The 22566-nt window shown below is 45.9% G+C and overlaps 1 protein-coding gene across 1 annotated transcript in view; it reads right to left on the reverse strand.

The window, feature by feature from the left end:
* Positions 1–451: 451 nt before the first annotated feature.
* The window catches only part of Prep (prolyl endopeptidase), an 86404-nt gene continuing 64289 nt past the window's right edge, over positions 452–22566 (reverse strand). The window contains exons 11-15 of the mRNA XM_034524419.2: positions 10696–10832; positions 8176–8270; positions 5553–5684; positions 3348–3504; positions 452–1215 (exon numbers count right to left, since the gene is read on the reverse strand). Of these exons, the coding sequence (XP_034380310.1) occupies positions 921–1215; positions 3348–3504; positions 5553–5684; positions 8176–8270; positions 10696–10832 (816 nt within the window). The 3' untranslated portion in view covers positions 452–920. The remainder of the gene's footprint in view (positions 1216–3347; positions 3505–5552; positions 5685–8175; positions 8271–10695; positions 10833–22566) is intronic.

A 22566-nucleotide genomic window follows, 5' to 3' on the forward strand; every position in this document is an offset into this window, starting at 1 on the left:
ATTTTTGGCTAACCTGGTTGACCACTGAGTGCTCGGGATCGGCCTATTGCTGCCCCCACTACAGGGAGTTACAAGCACATGTAGCCTGTGCCCAGCATTTTATACATGTGCTATCATTCAAGCTCAGCAGTCCTCGGGCTTGCAGAGCAAGCTCCCTCAGCCCCAAACCCATCTCTCCAATCCCAGTCCAGACACTTGCAGTAAGAGACGTCCAAACCGGAAGAGCCCAATCATATCTTTACCTGGGTGGGCAACAGTGGTGATGGCAAGGCTTCTCCCACAACTGCATCCATTGAGCGAGACGAGGTAGGTAGACTCAGCCTCTTTTCTGTGGTACCAAGATTCTAACTGTTGGAAACTAACCTGCTGCATAAAGGCTATATTCTTTATTCTGATAGTCATCTGCATTTTGAGGGCTGCCTCTCAAAGGAACCAAAGCTAAAGCCTCCCATTCTTAAATAGCATTTATTAGAATTGCAGTGGAGTCTCCCTTGAGGTCTCCCATTTACTCAAGGTTATATGCTATGGTTAGAGAAGTAACTTCATTGAGCTATTATATAGGTGTATGTCCAACTATGACTCTTACTTAGATCCCTTACGAATTCAGGGGTCTAATACTCACAACACGGTCAGTGCCATTTAGTTTCCTATAAACATGCCCCTCCCCCCTTTTAATATATGTGCCTGGAGAGAGTGGGAAAAAAAAAAACCAAACAAACCAACAAAACATCAAGGGCTTGCTAGAAAGGAGAAGCCTAGAAAAGATAAAATCCTGTGGCAGGTCTGCTCAGCGTTTGCTGTCTGTGAGCGGAGGCACAGTGCTCACGTGGGGCACCGTTCTGCCCAGTGGTTTCTCAGTCAGGATGGTGAGAAAGCCCTTGAGGTGTTCTGTGTCAGGCGGGAGGAGCTGGAAATCCCTTTTACTGGATCCACTCGATGTTCAGGCACCGTGCTATGAACGCAAACATATCGGAGACCTCTTCTATCACTTTGGCGGTGGGTTTCCCGGCGCCGTGGCCAGCCTTGGTGTCCACGTGGATGAGCAGGGGGTTGCTCTGCTTCCCGCTGCGGCCCACGATGTACTGAAGGGTGGCAATGAACTTGAGCGAGTGCAGCGGGACCACGCGGTCGTCGTGGTCGGCCGTGAGGAGAAGCATGGATGGGTACTGGATGTCATCTGCATCTGGAAGCTTCACGTTGTGCAGTGGGGAGTACCTGTGGAGCAAAGGGACTTCCATGAGGGTGGGTACCAAGAGCAGAGCTCCTGCAGAGATCAGTCAAGAAGGCCAGCGCCACACAGGACCCAACTTCACTACGGAGGACTGGAGTTAACAGCACCCAAGAGCCACAGAAGCCTGCGCTGCCACGACTGTGGAGAGCTACAGGACACTGAGGAGCTGAGTCTAACTTAGCTCTAACCTTGGAAGTCTGTAAAAGAAAGGAAGTCACGGGCCACTGAAATAACCCAATTGTTTGGAGTTTAACGTTTCGTCCTATCTGTTTACCTGTTTACCTGTTGAAGGATTTAGAACCTGCCTTGCACTGGTGCTTCTCTGTCCTTGAACAACTCTGGAGCTTGCATCCCAGGCTAAATGCAGGGGCTGCAGGAAGGACTTGCCTACCCTCTGGGCCTGGTGGCTAATCTGCAGAGGAAGAGTCCAGCCCCTGGCCATCAGGCAAATAGAGAGAAAGCAGCAGGAGACTCATCTGAAGCAGATGGCAAATTTAACAGGTAAGTTGCATAAGAAGGGTTTTAAGAAGTAAAGAACTGAAACAAAGAGTGACTGGCAGGCAACAGTTTAATGAGAGGAACATCTAGGTATCTGTTCTTCACATTCTGCCCATGATTAATAACGTCTCCGTTTCTAAGTTTTACACTTAATGAATGTAACAGTTTGTTTCAGTAGAGGCTTTTCTGAATCAAAGTGTGGAAACAATATGAATCCTGCTCCATTTATCACTAAAGTACAGGGAGCTTGAGGCTTGCTTTCTCACTGCAGGGTGCCGGGCAGCAGTGAAGCTGTCTGACCAACCCCTGGACAACGGTTAGTTCTCTGTGAAAGGCGTACTACAGGACGTGACACGCCCAGGAAGCCCTGTGTGGCCTTCTCTAGCTCATGTGCAGGGCTGAGCTCAGTAGCAGCAGGTGAACAGATAAAAGGGAGGCCCGCTCTTGAACAAGCAACATCAGAGCACTGACATCTGAAGCAGGAATGCTATGGATTCTTCTGGAACGTTTTCCCCCTTTCAAATTCATTTAGGAAGCATCAGATGTTGGGGGGCATTTTGATGTCTTTGACATACAAAGTTCATTAGGTTTCAAATGTCTGCATCCCCTAGACGTGTATCTCCAGATAATGAGAATTATGGTTTCTTTGGACACAGTTATACCAGTGAACATCAGCGAGTAACCACAAGACTCGGAGTTAGCTTCTTTCCCTTTGAGACGAAAATTTAGTTGTTTCACAGCACTTAATTAAGCCACTTTACACGAGGTTCTAACAAGGGAAGTTAGCTATTTAAAAAAAACAGGGCAGATTAAAAGTTGTTTTGAATCAAAGTGTATGGTTCTCCAAGAAGACTGTAATGGGCAATACAGCTGATACACAGTCTACGAACGTTACACGTGGGATGTGAAGGAAGAGAAGGAAAATATCTCATTTACCCACTGCTATCACCAAAGCTGTTGAGGGTTATGAAAGAAGGCAGTGTACAAACTAACACCTTAACTTCTGATATATGTGGTTATACTGAGCATGAAAATGGTTTGGCTACCTATGTTCTTGTTTAAGAATCTTTAATCTTCTCTATTGATCAAGTTTTGTATTAATAACACACAGTAGCAGAGAACAAGACTCCTGTCCTTGAGTAATCAGGAGTCTGGCTGGACTGCCTCATCTCGCTTCTCTGCTCCAAGTCTCTCAAGGCCAAGTCAAGGTGAGTTGTCAGAGTTTCTACTGGGGAACTCTGGGAAAGAATGACTCCCAGAATCCAGCTGTTGGCAGAATTCAATGTCACATGGTTGGATGGCTGAGTCAGATGGGTCTCAGGTTCTCGTTGACCTTCAGCTGCCTGGAAAGTCCCTTCACAGCATGACCTAGATTAGTGTTTAACATGAATGTTAGGTGGCCATCTTCGGGGGGAAAAGTATACCTGGGGGTTTGACTGTGACTCAGTGGCACTTGCCTAGCACTTGTAAGGTCCTGACTTCAAGTCCCAGCACTGAAAACAAACAAATCCCAAGGAACACAGGAGGGTATCACTGTATCTGTGACTTTGTCAACTATGGTCACTATTAAGAGATCAGATTCTGAATAGCGTATATACAGATATTAAGGAAAACATACCTGAGAAGCCATTCAAAGTGTTCTTTACTGTCGGAGCACCCGTAATCAGTGGTCCAGGCGTGACCAATAGTAAATTTGTGGAACTTCAACATGTCCATCACTCCAACCTGGGCAATAACACAGCCGAAGAGGTCTGGACGCTGATTTGCACAGGCAGCTGAAATGAAAAAAGGCAACGTTGTTTTTTGTTTGTTTTTGTTTTTATCATTAAACACCTGGATGAATCCAGGACTCTGTATCTTCAGGATGCTGGTACAGCCTATCCTGTCTTCACAAGTTTTGTTGTTGCTTTAAGGGACAATCTTCTGAGTACTTGCCAAGTAATATTTCCCAGTAAATAAAACAAAGTAAACTTGGAAAGAGAAGCGAATGAGCCGTTACAAGAAAGCAGGACAATCGGTGCCACTAAGGCAGGTCAGGTGATCCGACGTGGGGCACAGAGCCTGAAGGAAACAGCAGTCAAGGAGACAGATCGGAAGTACATCAGAGTTGCATCAAAAAAGAGTCAGTCAAAAGATCTGGACTCCTGTCTCTGGCAAAAAAGCTGTAGTTCACACTCTATTCTGATTTCATCACATTAATAAATAGCACAGTAGTCTGAGCCATTCCCTGAGAACCAGACTCTCTCAGTCAGGCATGGGAGGGTTGGGAATGTGCATTGCCTAGAACGAGTGTGCCAGCATCTGATGCAGCTCTGTCTGGGTTTCTCAAAGGACATGGCTTATAAACACAGCAGAGTTACTGGGCAGACCAGTCAATTACAACAATGTCCTTTCCTTCCAAGCCTTAAACTCAGCCCTGGTTCTGCCGAACCTCTTATTTGTAGTTCAGAATACATCAGAATCTGAGTACTTACTACTTCTGGGGCCATACCTTGGTTTGAGCCAGTGGGGTCTCCCAGCTACTCAGGTTCTTGGGCCTGGCCTTCTGTCCATCTGCACAAGACTCCTGAAGGCTTCTTGTCTCCCAGAGTACATTCAAAGTCTATCCTTCTGGTCTAGCCTTGGACACCTGCCTAGTCCTATGAGGACATGAGCCTCCCCCATCACTCTCACCTGAGGAGCCCATGTTAGTCTGAGGGCCTTGGTTGATCATCTGACCAGAGATAGGCTCTGTGAAGGTATAGACATCTGTTTTGCTGATCCTAGCATTTCTTAATGTCTAATACAATTTGTGAGCTACCTAACCTGGAGCCTAAGAATCCAACTTGGCCCAGAAGACTAGGAGGTGCTGTAACAACTGAGTCACCCATCCCTCACCCACCCTCTCCAAATTTAAAAAATTATTTTGGATGACTATATTTTTATATTTGTGAGCTATTTATTTACTTAACTTACTTATTTAACATGGCTTGGGATTATACCCAGGTCCTCGTGTGTCAGGCAGGCACTTTACTATTAACAGCCTACAAAGCATTTGGCTCTGTGTTCTCCTGGGGAGAAGGTTAAGCACAAAAACCATCCGACATGTTTCAAAGATGAATGGTCATCCCTGAACTCCCAAGAATGGTGGACTGAAAACCATTGTTTACACTTGCACCAAGGAATAGACCCGCACACCCTGGACTCAGCCAACAAAACCCAGGCCAGCTGTGCACATTCAAGACCTATTCGAGTGCTTCCGAGAGGACAAAGAGTAAAGTTTCACTAACCACCGAAGACAGAAGGCGTGGCAGGCTCAACCCCAGCATTACTACTTCCTGCTTGTGTGAACGCAGTGTTCATTAGAATGCAGACAATAACATCCACCCATCACAGGTTGCTCTGCACATGTCAGCTACTCATACCAACTACTCTTCTTGCTTCTGCATTATTCCTAAGGTATGGGCTCCCTTTGTGTGGCCCTCTCTATGTCACAGCATTTACCATCAAGCAGCACACTTCTGAACAATGTTCTATGAGGCACGAATCTCACTAGGTCTGAGTGGTACAATCAGGGGGCAGTCAGCTTCAGCCCCGTGGTGGCTGAATGCTGCCAAGCTGTGACTTTAGCTTGGAGAGAGTACAGTGGTCAGAGCAGGCTGACCTTACTCAGTATGATGCAGGTCCGGACATCCTGGTTTTTTGTTTCGGAAGTGCAAATGTGAGTGAGTTTTACTTTTTTTTTACGACTACCTCCATCTGTGAGCCTGTAAAGTTAAAGGGAGCTGTTGGAAAACCCCGAGAGGCTTGGCTAGCGATTGCCTGAATAAGATGCAGGTCTCACCCACTAACAGTCCGCCGTTGGAGCCTCCGTTGATGGTGAGTCTCTTGGGAGATGTGTAACCTTCCTTGATGAGGTACTCAGCGGCACACTGGAAGTCATCAAAGCAGTTTTGCTTGTTGGCCAAGATACCACCTACAAAGTGAAAGACGATATTAAAGACAACACCCGTAAAAAAAAATCAAGTAGCAAGTCCATGGATTGCAAATGAGGAGTGCGTTAGGTTTCCAGTGCTGACCAATGGCAACGACGGTTGCTTCAGTCACACTGATGGCAGGGCCTCAATCGCACTGTTACAGACTATGGAAATCTCAGTAGCACAACTGGGAACCCATATGGTCAATCTGTATTTTATCAACAAACTGTACAACTTAGGTTAGTTAGAAGCCCCCAGAAAGAAAAAAAAGACCATGTGAGAGAATTGTGACATCAAAAGAATCTCTACTTTGAGAAGCTAAATAAGAAATGGACCAAGGACTCCTGTGGTCCTCAGCCCTCCGAGTTCCACAGAGCACACAGCACCGGAAGTTAAGTGGCACGGGCTGCTCACGCTTCCTGCCATGAAGAACTCACCCTTCCTCTATGCAGTGTTTCAGAGAGAGATGGTCCAGCTATGCTCGGCCACTAATTTAACAGAGATCCTAAGACTGGCTGTTAACGGGGCTGCAACAGGGCCGAGCGGGAATTTCTGACTGTCAGATGTCTCCCGAGGGATCATGTGAGCACCACCACCCACCGCCTGTGTGCAGCCCCTGCCTGTGTATGTGCCAGTGGAGTCACTGAGTGAGAAAGAGTTACAGGGTCTCGGAATACCGAAAGGGAAGGCCTCAGAGGACAGATGCCTGTGAACGAACAAAGCAGACCCAGATCTAATTAGATATTCAAGATTAACCACTTGTGCAGAAATTCAATTAAAGATGAAGCAGTGCTACTGAAAGAATTTTTTTTTTACATGAAAACAAATGCCATTAAGATTTTAATAAGCAATTACTGGTGAATTAGAACAGCGAGGATTACTTAGTTTCCAGGAACAATAGCCCTTGGTGCATATGCCTATTTTTAAAAGTGCATTACATTTTAAGCATATGAAGAAAATGAGGATTGGACCCACCAGTGCTCTGAACACCAGGCTAAAACTGGAGAAGAAACCTTCCTTCTGCTCCTTTCACTAGTGCTTTGAACCAGTGTAAACAACAATAACAAAAAACCAAAAAAAAAAACCCCAAAACTAATTTAGTCTTAGGCTCCAGGCTGCTGTTCCTAAGGCTTTGGATAGTGGTTGGTGTAATTAATGAATGAGTGTAGAAAGTAGACCAGGATCAAGGGCAATGTCCCTGAGAGACCATGGGGTCCATTTCCTAGGGGGTGAATCTGGTTCAGGAGCTGGCCCCAGGAGCACAGTCTGTGGTCAGGATAATGTGTCTATGAATATAAAAAATTAGACGCGTCAAACAGGCTCTTCTTAGACTATGAATTTGGGTTGAAATGAAATCATATATATATATATATCTTCCCCCTTTTCAATCATCTTTTTGTACATAGCGTTGTATTTAGGGTAACTGAGACCCATCTACTATCTGGTCAAAAATTACCGTCACTTCTACACTGTTTCAAATATGGTGACAACTGGCTATTCTAGGGGCACTGAGTCCTGCTGTGACACTCCTGCAGTTTGGGTGATGTCAGGTAGCCCGTGAGTGTGTGCTGGACCCGGGGTCAGGCCTTGGCCTCTCTAGGCACTTAGGGATCTTTTTATAGGCTCACTCTTGTTGCTGAATTGATATAGGAAAGCAGAGCTGTGGGCCTTGGAGAGCGGAGAACTGTCTTGGATGCTCCCGCAGTGAGACAAGACGCCTGTTGACTGGTGCGACGACAACCCCTAACACTGCTGACCACTCGGTCACGTGGCAAATGAATGCAGACGGCAGGGTTTGGGAAGTGTAAGGCTGGAGGGGGAGAGGTCTATGTTCTGCACCATGAGGCAACGGACCACACAATGGAAGAACACTTCTGGTGGCATGGAAGCCTGGACCAGGGTGTGGGAGGCTCCATACAGAAAGAATGCCTCAAGGGCCCCCAAACAGACACAGAGGAACAAGAAAAGGCTGTAGTACAGAATCTGTGTCTAAAAGCTACTTACTTAGCCTTCTCAGCACAATGCTAGGCAGGCATGCTATCTCCGAATGCTGGGAGCCAGGTCCACACTGGGAACAGGATAGCTATGGGGCCATTCGTTTCTCTTAGCAGAGACTGGCCTGCTTTTGAGACACCCAGATAATGCCAAAGTGGTAAGCAAGGCCATCAGGAGGAGAACTAGAAACAGGTAGTCCCTAAAGACTACCTCTACAGATACTCAGGTGTTGCTGAAGAAACAAAAGTTCCATAAGGATTTTGTGAGGAACATCTATAACAGTTGAGCTTCATGATTCCAGGCTACAAAGGAAAACAACACGGAAAGAGTTGTTTGCGGTAGGGGCGCTGTGCATGCAATGTGTCTGAAAGGGCTCCTCTTATTCTGCCAAAAAGCTCTCGCCTCTCTCCGCCCCAGCTCGTTGGAACAGGAAGATCAGCGCGACCCTTACGTCAATCAGGCCAGACTCTTGGTTCTGCAGAGAAAACAGCTCACCTTTATGCCACGTCTCTCCATATTCACCACCACCTCTGATGTTGGCCACCGCGAGGACACCGCCCATATGTCTCACAAAAATGAGCCTGGACACGCTGAGAAAAAGAGATTGACAGTTTAATCTTCCAGGGATTGCCCAGCAAGCACCAAGACTCTTCCCTCCATCTCAATGCAACAATGTAGCCTAAGAACACTCCAGGCCGAACTGCATCCAAATAGAAGCCCGGTATTTTTATTATTATTTGACAGAAGTGAAAGACATGTAACCTCTGATTACAGTTTGCCTGCCGAGCTCATGTACCTACAAAAAACAGTGCATCTCACTTTCCTACACTGGTAAACAAGTCACTGTGCATTCACGCTTCATAATGCAGACACAGGAATAACCAAAGGCCCCAGTTCACACTGGTCTACCTTTGCAATGACTATCACGGCAAACAGACTGATGTAGGCCAGGTAGGACTGGAGCTGGGCTCCCAGTCACTCTGAGAGTGGACCTGTCAATAGGTAACTCTGTCTGCACTGATCAACTTGGAAAAGAAAAAGCTCCTTCTTGACCAAGGGCCTATTTCCACTTCTAAGGAAACTCATGACATGATATGTGATTTGAAAGGATGGGTGACCCACAAAGAATTAGAGAGGAACAAGCTTCAAGGCTGGAAAGTATGTTCTAGAAATCAAAGATTACTGTCCAGAAAAAAAAAAATTAAGCCTTTTGGAAACCCTGGATCTTTTCTTTTTCCTCTGACCTAAGTGTGTGTAGTGACATCTTTCTATTGTTAAAGTTATTTTGCCTGCAACACTATTTCTGATGTTCTTCTTTTTCTCAGAGGTGAGGGTGGGGATCACTGAGGACATTAAAGATAGTCAGAAGGAGGTAGACACCATCAGACTAAGCATGTCCAACTAGCCAAGATGACTTAATGATTTGGTCTTTACATATATCCATGCATCTCTGATGAAACTATCTCTTGAAAGTATGATGTCCACTACTGAGATCAAACGGTCTGAGGACCCTCTCTTGATTCCTGGTCTACAGGTCTAAAAGGAAGTTACTATACAAATGGATAGACCGCTAGCTTTAGACACGGTAGATCCACTCAGGGATCGATGTGGCCTCACTCCTACTAGGATGAAGGGAACAGGGAACAGTGTGCACATCTCGTTCCACACTGGCTGGAGCGTGTGCCACCACCCCTGCACCCGCGTATCACTGGATGTGATGGAATCACAGGTATGGCTGAGCTAAGGAGACAGCAGGCCAGAGAAGGGTTCAAGCAGGGAGAGCGCTTCCTTCCAGCCTCACTTCAGCCTGTGCCCTGGGTAGTGCCACCACGATGACATTTGACTGGAACCCTCCCTCATCATGAAATACTGCTCTGTCAGGATTTTATACAAGAGCTCCCTTATTCTGTTAACCAAAGTGAACATTCAACTCCTCAGGATTGTCCAGTCTCAACTAAAGGATGCTGAGGGCACAAGCCATCTTTCAACTTCATTAAATCTAAAGTAATGAGCAGTTACAGTTATTCTATGTCTAAAACAAGGCAACAGCTTTCTTGTAGTTAGTTACGCTTAAAACAGCAGATGGATTAATATGAATTAGTTTGTCCCAGTCACGACCAGTCCACAAATCTCTTCACAAATAGAAAAGATCCAGGGTGAATCTGTGGACCAGATTTCAAATGAGTGCTACTCAGAAACATGCTTAATGCTGGGGCTTCAAGTTCAAAATCCTGTTATTAAAAACACTCAAAAGCAAATTGCACTTCATACTAGGAATGGGATATTGAGATTGCAAGAAAACTGACAGAAGCTATTTATACAAATAATGACAATGCACGCTTGTAGATATAAGTAAGCATTTGTTACCTAGAAAGTAATCACAGAACAGTTTAAAACACATGAAGCATTAGAGTGTTCAGGAAATGTATTTATGACTAAATATTAATACAATGTTTTTTAGGCCTCTGCTGAGAAAATATAATCATTAGCTATAAAAGTATTTCTTCAAAGAGATGCAGAGGATGGTGACATGCTGCCAATAGAGACAGGACAGGCGAGTCTTTTCTTTTTGTTTGTTTGTTTTTGTTTTTTTTGTTTGTTTTTCGAGACAGGGTTTCTCCGTGTAGCCCTGGCTGTCCTGGAACTCATTCTGTAGACCAGGCTGGCCTCGAACTCAAAAATCCACCTGCCTCTGCCTCCCAAGTGCTGGGATTAAAGGCATGCGCCGCCACCGCCCGGCTGTGAGTCTTCTCAAGACTGTGAGGGAGGGTAATCTTTAAAAACCACGTAGCTGTAGACTGACTCCACAGCTATGTCAACAATCTATTCTACTGAGGGCATCAAATAATGATACTAAAATTGGCTTGTAAAGGTTCTGCAGTTTCTAAATAAAGATTAAAGTAGTTATCTGAAGTCCTGCCCCTCTATGAAATACCCCCGAGCAAGAAACACGAGACTTAGCAGATCCCCACCGTGTATAGAATTTGACATCGATGTCAAGTGTCCCGTGCTTACCTGTAGTTGGGTGTGATGGAGATGTTGAACCCCCCGTAGCCATACAAGAAAGCAGGGTGTGAGCCATCCAGCTTTATGCCTTTTTTATGCACAATAAACATTGGAATCTTTGTGCCATCCTTGCTAGGATAGAAAACCTACGACAAAGGAAATGGGGCTTAGAGTCCATAGTTACACACGGTGTGATGTGGAAAATGTGCATGGTTTTAGAGGTGAAAACAAAAAGTTGCTGGATTCTCTGTTCAACACGCGCACATGGTGAAAATCTAGTACTGCCGTAGGGCTGGGCAGTAGTGAGGCAGGTTTTCTTTTCTTTTCTTTTTTTTAAACATTTATTTATTTATTTATTTATTTATTTATTTATTTAATGTATATGAGTACACCATTGCTTTCTTCAGACACACCAGAAAAGGGTATGGATCCCGTTACAGATGGTTGTGAGCCACCATGTGGTTGCTGGGAATTGAACTCAGGACCTCTGGAAGAACAGTCAGTGCTCTTAACCGCTGAGCCATCTCTCCAGCCCATGAGGCAGTTTTTCATTTAGAGATGGGTAAGAGCAGAGAACATGGATGTAGGAAGCGGGCGATAGCCTGAATTCTCAGCCCATCATTAGCTACATGCTCTCAGATAGGTTATTCATCTTCTTTACCCTCGGTTTTTAATCACCCAAAGTACCCATTATGAAGCCACAGAGGAGAACAGGCATTCGGTGCTCTGATGCTCACTGTGTCATGCTGGAAAGCCAGACGCTGCCAATCAATTTAATCTAAGGGGACATCTTGTCTTAAAGACAAATTTCACGTCCAACTTCCTCTCTAAAGGTCAAGACACTCAATATGTCTTCATTCTTCTGCCTTTTACTATCAAACAAATTTTAGTGAGAACAAAAAGCATTAGCTCAGAGCTGCCCAGGGGCATCACGGAATCCTATTATTCTTGGCTAAACAAAGCCATTCTCTCAGTGTTGGTAATTAAGGCTCAGAAACCTGTTCTAAATCGAGGGACATCTAGGGCAAGTTCAGTCAACATTTCCATATCCATTACTTTTGGGATAGAGGATTGAAAGAAAAGGAGAAGGAAGGGAACACTGCTGCAGAGATAAGTCACAGACTATGTGATAAGCTATCAACAGCAGATAAGCAGAGCGCTGTAAATAGCTTCTTCTTTGAGCAAACATGGTATTTTTCCTGCAAGTGGCATTGGGAAGAGGTGTGGCTCAGCTGGGCTTGAAGCATCCTGATGACCCTGGTCACACAGGAGGGCACTGAGATCCTCTGCTCTTTTATTTCAGAGTTACACTGCACCAGAGGCTTTTAAGGGTAGGGCTCTGCACCAGAAAGCTGCCCCAAAGTCCTTGGAAGCAAGCAGAGGGAGCAGGGAAGGGAGAGTAGGCAGAATGGATGGACTTCAGGGACAGGTGTTGTGGGAGTGACTGTTGGATTTCTTTTACAACTTGACACAAGTTAGGGTTACCTGGGAAGAGGAATCTCAACTTAAAATGCCTCCATCAGATTGTCCGTAGGCAAGTCTGAGGTGCATTTTCTCAAGATTAATGACTGTGTAGGAGGGGCCACTGCATGGATGGTATGACAAAGGCTCGGCAAGCCACAAGGAGCAAGCCGGTAGGTAAGCAAGCAGCATTCCTCCGTGGTTCTGCTTTAGCTCCTGTGCTGGGCTGCTGCACAGGATGCCTTTAGCACAGCATCGGAAAGCAAACAGGGCAGTGCAACGGACTCATCTGGGTTTTAAGAAATGCTTTGCTGTCTGACATTGGAAAGAGCTACTACTGTGGAGGATAAGTCAGTTGGCTTAGAATCCATGGAGGACACTGCAGACTTCACATGGCTTGGGACAGTTTTGTGTAATCCACCCTGGAAGGCACTAGCAGACCCTGATGTGTGGCAGGGAACAGTTAACACAGAGAGGAAACACCCGGGAGGATCCATATCCACAGGGCAGAGGAAAGCTGGCTCGCATCATATTGCAAACACCTGTGCAAAGCCTGGGGTTCCCTCAGCTACACACAACTCCGGCACTGTCCCCAGCCCGTCTCCTCCCCAAGCTCTCGGCTGTCACCCAGGCAGGTGGACAGATGTCCCCTCTTCAGACCCGCCTCCTTGCTCCTTGCTGTGTGACACTGCAGCTCCAACACCACCATCCATCTCACCCTAAAGCATACTTCTAGAGTGTTGTAAAGAGTCCAAAGCCCAGTATGTCTTCCAGTGAAGACTCTTAACCAGGACTTAAGATGGTGTGGGTCTGATGTTACACTAATGGTATTTTAAACAGTATAAAAGTCAAACGACCAGAAAACACTTTGTAAAAGGGCAATTTCAATCCTAAAATATGCACATTGCTCCTTTTCTACTGATAGCTGACCCTGTGAGCATTTTGGAAATTGTCAGTAAAAGTAGTCAGGGCTGGAGAGACGGCTCGGTGCTCTTCCAGAGAACCTCGGTTCAATTCCGAGCACCCACATGGTAGCTTACAATGATCTGTAACTCCATTTCCAGAAGATAGCCTCTTCTGGCCTCTGAGGGCACCGGGTATACACATGGTAGAGACATACATGCAAGTAAAACACCCACAATGAAAACAAGAATACAAATAAACAAACAAACAAAAAAAAAAAAAAAAACAGCATAGTCTAGGCATTTCCCATCACTTCCTTTTGAGGCCACTTTGCTAGGTCAGGAGAAGCCAACAGACTCCTTCTTTCACAAACCCACCAAAATGCTCTGCATTCAGTCTGTACCCGTGGTTTTATGATTCTCTTTGGTTGAGTCTAAGCATCTAGACCTGTTTTAAGGGGCATGGAGCCCCTAGACCTGCAGATTTGGTACATTTCTGGGATAATCACTTTAGTGACTTTTATCATGTCTAAGGACATTTAGTCCTCTGCCCATCTTTAACTGCCAGCTTTCCTTGCCTTTTTTTTTTTTTTTTTTTTTTTTTTTTTTGGTCTTGCCCAGTTTAGGACTCCTGGTAAACCCTGTGACTATCACTAGTTCCTGAACCCCTTTAACCCTGTTGGTTTCTCTTTGTCCAAGTAGCTGGACCCAGGAAATGCTAGTTACTGCATCACAAATTAGCTCTTCTAGGCTCTGAAATTACGTACGAAGGTCTTCCCAGTTCCGTGTGAATACCTTGCATTTCTTTCCATGTGTTCTTCCTAAATCTCTCCTTACTCCCACCTCTTCCCACCACCATCCAAGTGGGTTCTAGAGTAGCTGCTTCCGATTTTCTATTTTCTTCCATTCATACGGCCCTATACTGGCATCCCCCTTTCCTTCTGTATCCCACCCACTTTTCAGAAGTTCTCAAAAGACCTTCTCCAAACCCACTTGGCCTCTGCTGCCCCATAGCAAGAAAGATCACTAAGCTCCATCCCTTACCTCCTCCTCCACTACTGCCCCCTGCCAATCACCACTTTCCTTTGGAATTCTTTCCCTTTCCTGCAAATGTAAACAGACTTAAAGTGTCTCCCATCCCCTAAAACAACACAAAGCCTTCTGTATGGCTGTGCTTGCTCTTCAAGCTGACTTTCCATCTTCGCTTCCCTCAGACTGACTGGATGTAAGTGTGACCTATACTCACAGCTTATCTCTCCCCTCCCCCCGCCTCCCACCCCCTCTGTTCTTCTGTTCTGACTCTCCCTTTTCAAGAGTCATCAGTGAGGGCTTTGGTCTTTCCTCTCGCTCTTCTATACAACTTCGAGCCATGGCTACACCCTTGCCCGCTTTGCCATAAGCCTGGAAGCATGCCACTACATACAAACCAGGGTCACTTCAAAACATCTCTCCTCTTTATCTGCATCTATTCTTTTTGGGTGTCCACTGTGGGCATTGCCCTGTAATGGGATGCTAAGGATTTTTTTTGAAGCCTTAATGGACAGGAAAACAAAGTGCTTATATGGATCCAGCAGGTGCCCCCTTGAGAGGCAGGAAAAGTCTTGTCATCCTAGACTCATGGCTTATCACGTAGCCGATGACACGGTTTCTATCTCTCTGCCAGGGCACAGCACACAAGCCATCCAGCAGACCCACAGAGCCTGTGACGGCCACACCTCTTACTTTAATAGATTATAAACTCCATCCACCCAAGAGTCTACGGTGAAAGATGTCAATTGTTAGATCTCAAGAAAGACTATTTTAGACATGAGCCTTCATCAAAGATACTGGGAACAGAGAAACAATGCCATGGTAATCCAGAGTTAAACAGTGAATTAAGAAACTTCTTCCCCCCCCTCCCCCCCCAATGTTTAAGTGTTTTGAGATCCTGAGAGGCTGGAGGAAATGGCTCTGCCCTTTGTTACTGTTAAAAGCAGACACAAAGGTGAGAGCCTTCTCTTAAGAAAGGCCCAGAGTTCTGACACTGAGCAAGACAGCCAGCCAAAGGAGTCCTCACTTGTCCTAATGCTCTTGTTTTATCAAGGTGCTATATGAAGTACCATTCTCAATGAGCAGCTACATCTGTCTCCTGTGACCAACCAGATCTAGGACTGAGTACTTAGCTCACCCAGACCCTAGTACTTAGGTACCTAGTATAGTACTCATAGTACTCAGGCCTTAGATAGTAGTTAAGCTGTTCAGCTGCCTGGCCTGGTTCACAGTGCCAAGACAAGACAGAGAAACAGTAGATGTTGTTAGTCAGGGATGAAACCATAGCTGTTCACAACGATGATGTCCCCTGGAAGAGACCACCTGTCCTTTGAGCAGTGGCTAATGCTGAAGTCTGAAGCCTGCAGAAGGAGCTTGTATGGAGGCGTCCATCATGACTGTCCTGAGGAGAGGTGGCATTTCCTAGTGCATTCTCAGTGGAAGACCAGACCCCAGCCATCCAGGCCATTAGAGGACCTGTGTGACTGTCACCTCCACATAAGCTAACATAGAAATCAAATGAGCTTAGCTGGTGGAAGTAGCCGGGACCAATGACAGACATGAAGATCAGCCATCCCCAGAGGAGGCAGTATACTGGCTCCAAACTCTGTGAGCAAAGCCTCAAAGGGTAGGAGAGGACACGGAGGTCAAGGAATTTGACTCTAAACTAGGCTCAACACGCACTATCAAGTTTTCTGTACTTAATCATTCTTCAAATCTTTTGAAAAACTTAAACTGTTCATCTTGGACATGCACGGCAGACTAACTGGTATTCCACACGTAAACTGGAGAGAGTTAAGCCTGTGAGCCCGCAGGAACTCTGGTAGAAGATGAGAAGGCATGTTCACACTCAAAAGGTTGGGTAAATAGAGGCTGTCCCAGATTCTTCTCAGCCATGGTAACTCCAAATCTTGGGACTTTAAGGTGCTTCAGGTGTACTAGGTCAGCCCGGTTCTTCATCCGCTCATCTGACAAGCAACAAGATCAAGTCCATGAAAACAGACGGCTGCCAAGCATCACTGCTTAGTGTCAACCTCTCATTTCCCTGTCCACAGATTTCTCTACTCCATTACAAAGCCCTTCCAACCTGCTCATGTCTGGAAATGTCTTTACCTGATACAATTATGCAAAATATTGCAAATGTCTGGACAGGTGTGGATTGGACGAAACCATTTCTCTCCTTTTCAGCACAGTGACTGACAGCCTCTGGGGCAGCTACGGGACGAACATCCCTGTGTTGGAGATGCTTGCTCTTGCGTGCTCTGAGGTCACCATACCCTTAAAATGTAGAGTCACTGAAGCACTTTAAAAGCCACACGTGTCAACAGAGATAGTGATCACTATTTTACAGTGAATCTCAGAAAGCCTATCCCGCTCTAGACGACCAGTGCCACCGTGTTGAGGAACAAATTATTAAACAAGGAAAATCCCACCAGAGATTGCTATGCCCTTCTAGTAAAAGCTTCAAAAGTATTTTTAAGACAGACACAATTCGTTTCAGAGATAAAACAAAACTACTGGAGAGAAACCCATGGAGAAAGCCATTTCAACTTTCTTAGTAACTGAACATCCACCCCCGACTCAGGTTGAAAGATTAAAAAATATTCAATTATTTCTATTTATGTGTGTCTGTGTATGCACATGTGTATGTAGGTTCTGTGGTGGCCAAAATTATAGGGAAATTTTAATCCACCAACACGACTGCTCTGGCAAGGGATCACATCCAAAGTCCTTCTAAGTGTGTGGACATGCCACACACCTTTAATCCTAAACAATGATGTCTAATTGAGGGGCAGACAAAGTGACAAATCAGAAAAAGATTGACAGAATTAGTCAGAGATAGGATACACCCAATGTTCAGGGGAGCCTGAGGGGAACAGGGAGGAGAAGGAGAGAGGAGGCAGTTTCTGTGAGGAAAAGGCAGAGACTGCCCTGCATCCTGCCACTGCAGTGGGGTTTTATTCTGGCAACATGGCTGTTCTGGCAAAAGATCACATCCAAAAACCTGCCCCCAGCGTGGATGTATGCCCTCTGCTCCCATAAGACGAGAAGACCTCACCTATCATCCAGGATTATGAGGCTGGCACCTCTTGCCATCAATCAGTGTCTGCTAAGTGAGTAATAGGAGAATTGTGCACTGAATAAACGTTCTAGTCCCAAAACACCCAAGGCAGCTTGTTCCTGGGGCTCAAACCATTCCTGGTCCCTGGCATGGTGGCATAGCCTTCTAACGGGGACTCCTACCTTTAGACTCTGGGCACCTATTCCTGGATTTTCCTCTGAGGCTCCCCCTTTTAAATTTTGTTTTTAAATTTTAGTGTGCATGTGATGGGCAGGAGAGGGAGCTGAATCTCCTGCCTACTAAAAAGTTATAGGCAGTTGTGAGCTACCGCTGTGGGTGCCAGGAATCAAACTTGGGACCTCTGGGCGAGGTTAAGAGCAGGTGCTCTTAACCCCTGAGCCATCTCTCCAGCCCCCTAAGCCTCCCTCTATCCCCTCCAAAGCCAAGACTCTGCCTTTGCCATGTTGGCTCCTTCCTAGCACCAATGCCCTGTCTAGAGAGGCTATTCCATACCTTCAAAGCCTCGAATCCAATGCCACAGCCCTTCACAAAGGAATTTCAACTGAACAAACACCTATCCACATTTGGCAGCTCATTATATTAACCCCTTTCCCCTCAAATTCAGCTACAGGCACTGCAACGATACAGGTCAGGTCAGGCAGGTGTATTCTTCGCTTGAATATTTCTAGTAAACCAGAGAAAGAACCTTCAAATGGTGTAATGACCATTCACTCCGGCGGATCCCGGAGACAGGACCTAGTTACAGTAGATTCCCATGCAAGCTAATCAAACCCAGTTCCTGATGTTTAAAAGCAAACACTAGGGGCTGCTAAGATGGCTCAGCAGGTAGAGTGCCTGCTGCCAAGCCTGATGGACCTGAGTTCAATCCCTGGGACCCAAGTTGTGCTGGATAGTTTATGTCAACTTGACACAAGCTAACGTCATCTAGACAACTCCAGCAAGTTGTTCTCTGTCACCCGCCAACCCATACACAGCACAAAATAAAAGCCAACACTAATCTGCCTGTCAGCTTTTGTTTAAATGCACACTGGCTTATGAGGTGTGTCTAAGACCCTGGCAGCGGTTACAGTGTGCCAAGTGTTAGTTTAAGGACTTGAAGATACTCTCCTTTCAACCCATAGGAGGCCTACAGTTTGGATCTGCCCACTGCCCATGGGGCCACTCCGGCACATGGAGGTAACCAGCCTCCCAGGTGTGATCTAATGCCTGGAATCCCGGCTCAGAGAGGAACACTGGGTGAAGACCAGCCTGAGCTACACAGTGAGAGGCCATCTCAAAGAACAAGGGAAGAAAGAAATATGAGAGAGAAGCAAAGAAAAGAAAATGAGTAAGAAGGTTAACTGGCCAAAGCCACACATCCTGGAAACAATGGGGCTGAGATCTAAGTGGGGTTCCTGACCTCCTGACTCTACATTCTCAGCTACTATAAATAAGGGATCAGCCAATCTCCTGGCCCATCATCCAGGGGCTGCTCCTGAGATCTACGTGGTGTTCCTTCTGAGCCTTTTCCATGGTTGTCTACTTCTCTGTCTCTGCTTTTAGGGGGCACTGAGTCTGTGCTTAGAAACCATATACTAGACAAATGCAGCGAAGCATATCAAAAGTGGGCCCTGTATTCAATTAAGCAATGTAAGTATTTTGAATGGTCTTTCATTAAAAGTCCACACAAATACAGTAGCCCAGAGTCTGGCCATATAATGCTTTGTAGGCTGGAAATAATAAAATTAGCTCTGGCTGAGGGCTGTAAAGGATTATACAAGCTTTTTAAGGTAACAAATTTCCAGCTTATTACTAATAAAATTTTTTTAACATCTGACATTTTCCTTATGTGTAGCCGTTAACCTACTAATTTAGCAATGCCAGGGCAGAGAGCTTTATGGATCTTAAACTGTTTAACTCTGGTAATTTATTGCAAGAGACTGCACCTGCATCATAAAAGCACAGCAAGAATACCGAAATTCATTTCAAACCCTTGTTACCTCAAAACTATAGCAGAACACTTATTTATTTTATTAGAAAAATAAAGGAATAACCCATATGCTCTGATGAGAATGTCAATTACAAACCAGAAGGGAACTGTGTGGCTTTAATTCTTGTGGCTCGTAGTTAAGAGGGTGAGCTATTAAAGAGAGCAGATGCTAGTCAGAGGAGAAAGGAGCAGGCTCTGTGCCGTTCATGGCAGCACAGGGGGCTTAAACAAAACTACATAAAGAGTGGCCCTGAATGGATGGCTCTGTCAAATGTATTAGAGATACGACCCCAGCATAATGTCCAATGGCCATTATTCTATCTGTACATTCAATATAAAATACCTCATACTCAGTGTGAGACACCGAGGGGCAATCATGCACAAAGCAGTTCTCCTTGCAGAAAACAAATGGCCAGAATCTGAAGGGGTGAATCTGGTGTCAGACACACCTACGGCTCCTATGATCTTCTGGTCTGAATCTCTTGGACGACATAAACCATCAACATAGAGCTTCCAGGTGAGTCAGAAGAAAGAGGAGTCTATGACGAATCACTTCAAGTTAAGGAATAGCCTCAGGAGCCCGGGAGTACCACCCTGCTCTGCAGTCCCCCACTGAGAACCGTGAGTAGGCTTAGGGGCTGGACCTGGCTGCACACCAGCAGCAGCAGGCTGCAGAGCAAGCGGTCAATTAGAACAGACTGTCTGGAGGTGCAGAGGCAGCTTCAGGGGCAGTTTCCAGGAGGCAGCTCACCAGTGGGAAGGAAAGAGGGTCGCTCTCTGGAAGAGGGTGACAAATCACCAAGTTCAGAATTCCTGCTGGGAGGATCCACTGACAAATCCTTTTGATTGATAATCTATCTAAATGGGACTGTGTGAAGTGTATCTTTGTGTTTGTGCGTGGAGATCTCACTGGTGAAACTGTATCCTTATCCCGAGGACTAGCATGACAAAAAGATTTGTGTACTGCTCTTGCTCGGAAATGTTTCTAAACGCAGAAATAATACACTTTTAAATGCACAGACTTTTTTTTATCTGCAGTGGTAATCAAGGAAACGAAAATCAAAAGATGAATAATGGAGTCCTATTTGTGGCAGTCTTGAACGGAACATCGGATGCTGTCCTGATGATAGATAGAATTTCAGGGGTGTGCGGAAAAGCCGCCTATAAAGCTAGCACACACTGTACAACCCCCCTCACTGAGTGTTTCATACACCATTCCTGACATTTAACACACAAAGCCTGGTGCTACTGAAGCAAGTGGCCTCACCAACTCTGTCTACAGTGCTCCTTCCCTCACCTGCTCCCAGCATTCAATGGTTTCACGTGTGGCCAGATGCTCTTGGCTAAGGCTGGTGAGGGATTGATGTCCCTGTCACTGCTCTGCTTCATCAGACCATACCCCCTGAACCTCTTCTTTCTGGCTTCCAACGACACATGCTTTCCTGGTTCGTCTTCCTTTCTGGTACCTTAAATACTGGTGTCCTTTGATAACTTCTTTTTTTTTTTTTTTCCTCGCTGCACACTACTGAGTGTACCCATCATGCCCATGTCAGCTTTCATGTCTGTAGCTCTCTGAGGACCTGGCAGGTAGACGCCACCATTTGCATCCCACACAGGTCCTGTTCACTGATGCTAGCTGTATTCTTGCTTCCCTGCTGGGCAGGCTGCTCTTTTTGGAGCAACTTCCTAGGATACCCCCTTCCCAGAGCTCCCCTATTGGGCTCCTCTCCCACCCCCATCAAACTGCTAGACATGTTTGATTACCGTCCCTGGTAAATTTCATCTTTCCGTGTTGGCTCAGCATGACCAACACTGTCAGATAAAAGGCACAATGCTTAAGAAGAGTCTGTGAAAGAATTCTCTGCTCCTGCAGCCTTCGCTGCTCCCCCATTCCCAGTCACTCAGTTGAAGAGGGGACTCTCACGCTACAACCCCTCATTACTTACACACCAGGATGTGTCAGTACGGAGGCCTTTGCCATCGGTATCCTTTGCATCCTTGTGTGGGGTGACTGTGGGACCTCACTTTGACTAAAGCCACAAAGGAGGGCATTTTACAGGATACACAACGCTGAGAATCATAAAGAAAACCCTGCTTTGAGTCTCTTAAAAAGTGAGGCAGCAGCTTTCCTGCTTCGGTTTTACAGTATGACAAAAACAGTTTCTAAAGACTAGATCTTACAACAGCAGTTCTGCAGTAAAACTGCCGCGAATGTTTGTTTTTCCTTTTCAGTCTGTTCTGAGTGGACAAGACCCCGAGACCAGGGAGAGGGCACAACAGCAATGCTGCAGAAAAGAACAGCCCAGCGCTTCTAGGCGTCTGGCAAGGAGTGTATTTTACAGCCCATCACCCATTGTGGCTGCGCTCATTCAGCCATGTGTTTCTGTACACCCGTTCTGTGCTCTGGGCATACAGCGGGGTGTGAAACTGCACTCCACTGGGAAGGAGGAAAGGTGAGAATGTGAAGGCAGCTCTCATCCAGAGCAATGAAGAAACAAAAGCCGGGCACAGGGAGGAAGGGCTGCTCCAGCACCCAAGGGTGTCTGACACTCTGACAAAGGGCGTGAATGAATGGCCAGGAAGGGTGGGGTGTGTGTGCACGCGCTCGTTCCTGGGTTCAGTTATGTGAAGGCTTGCTCTGACAACACAGCTCATCTCCATGTCTGTGAACATCAAAAGCCAAGCCTTGTGGAAAAAAGATTGGGACCCAGAGTGTCCAGCAGGACTCTCACATGGCCTTCCATGTGTAACCAGGACAGCACATGTGTGCTGCACCATACTTGTGCCCAACACCAGGCATGAGCTGGAATGAGCAAGTCCACCTCTCTAAGCACAGAACACTTAACATAAACACTTTTGGAAACGGTAAGACAGTGAAGTCTCCATTAATGTGACAGGTGGACATGAAAATGCTAAGAAGTATCTGTCACTTAAAATGGTCTATGGCATAAACAACGTATTTACAAAATGTGAATTTGTAAGGTTTTACTCCCTTTACACAGAGAATACTTCTAATGTTTACAAAGTCCCACAAGAATTTATGAAGCGCTTCTTGCGTCCTGGGCATAGAAAGAGTTTTAGAGGCGAGAGAGAGAACTTAGGAAATCCAGAGACCCATTAGTCTTTTCCCCACTCTGAATTATTAGAGGTGGAGAAAACAAACCGAAGACAGCGAACCTTGAACTTGGTAGAGAACTAAGTGATGAGGGATTCACACCGCTCTGCAGTTCTGAGCTGTAGCCTGGGTCTGACATTCCTTGTGTTAAGGTGCTTACACAGAACGGACTTCAGTCTCCTCTCAGTGAGAGGGCTCCATGAGACCACTTCTAAATACAGGTGACTAGAAAGCATTTTTACCAGCTTATTTTTCCCGAGGCAGTAAAGTTAGATGTTTCTTTATCTTACTGTCAGAGGTACAAACCCCAGACAGAGTGGCT

This window comes from Arvicanthis niloticus, chromosome 20, assembly GCF_011762505.2.
Source record: "Arvicanthis niloticus isolate mArvNil1 chromosome 20, mArvNil1.pat.X, whole genome shotgun sequence".
Lineage (NCBI taxonomy): Eukaryota > Metazoa > Chordata > Mammalia > Rodentia > Muridae > Arvicanthis > Arvicanthis niloticus.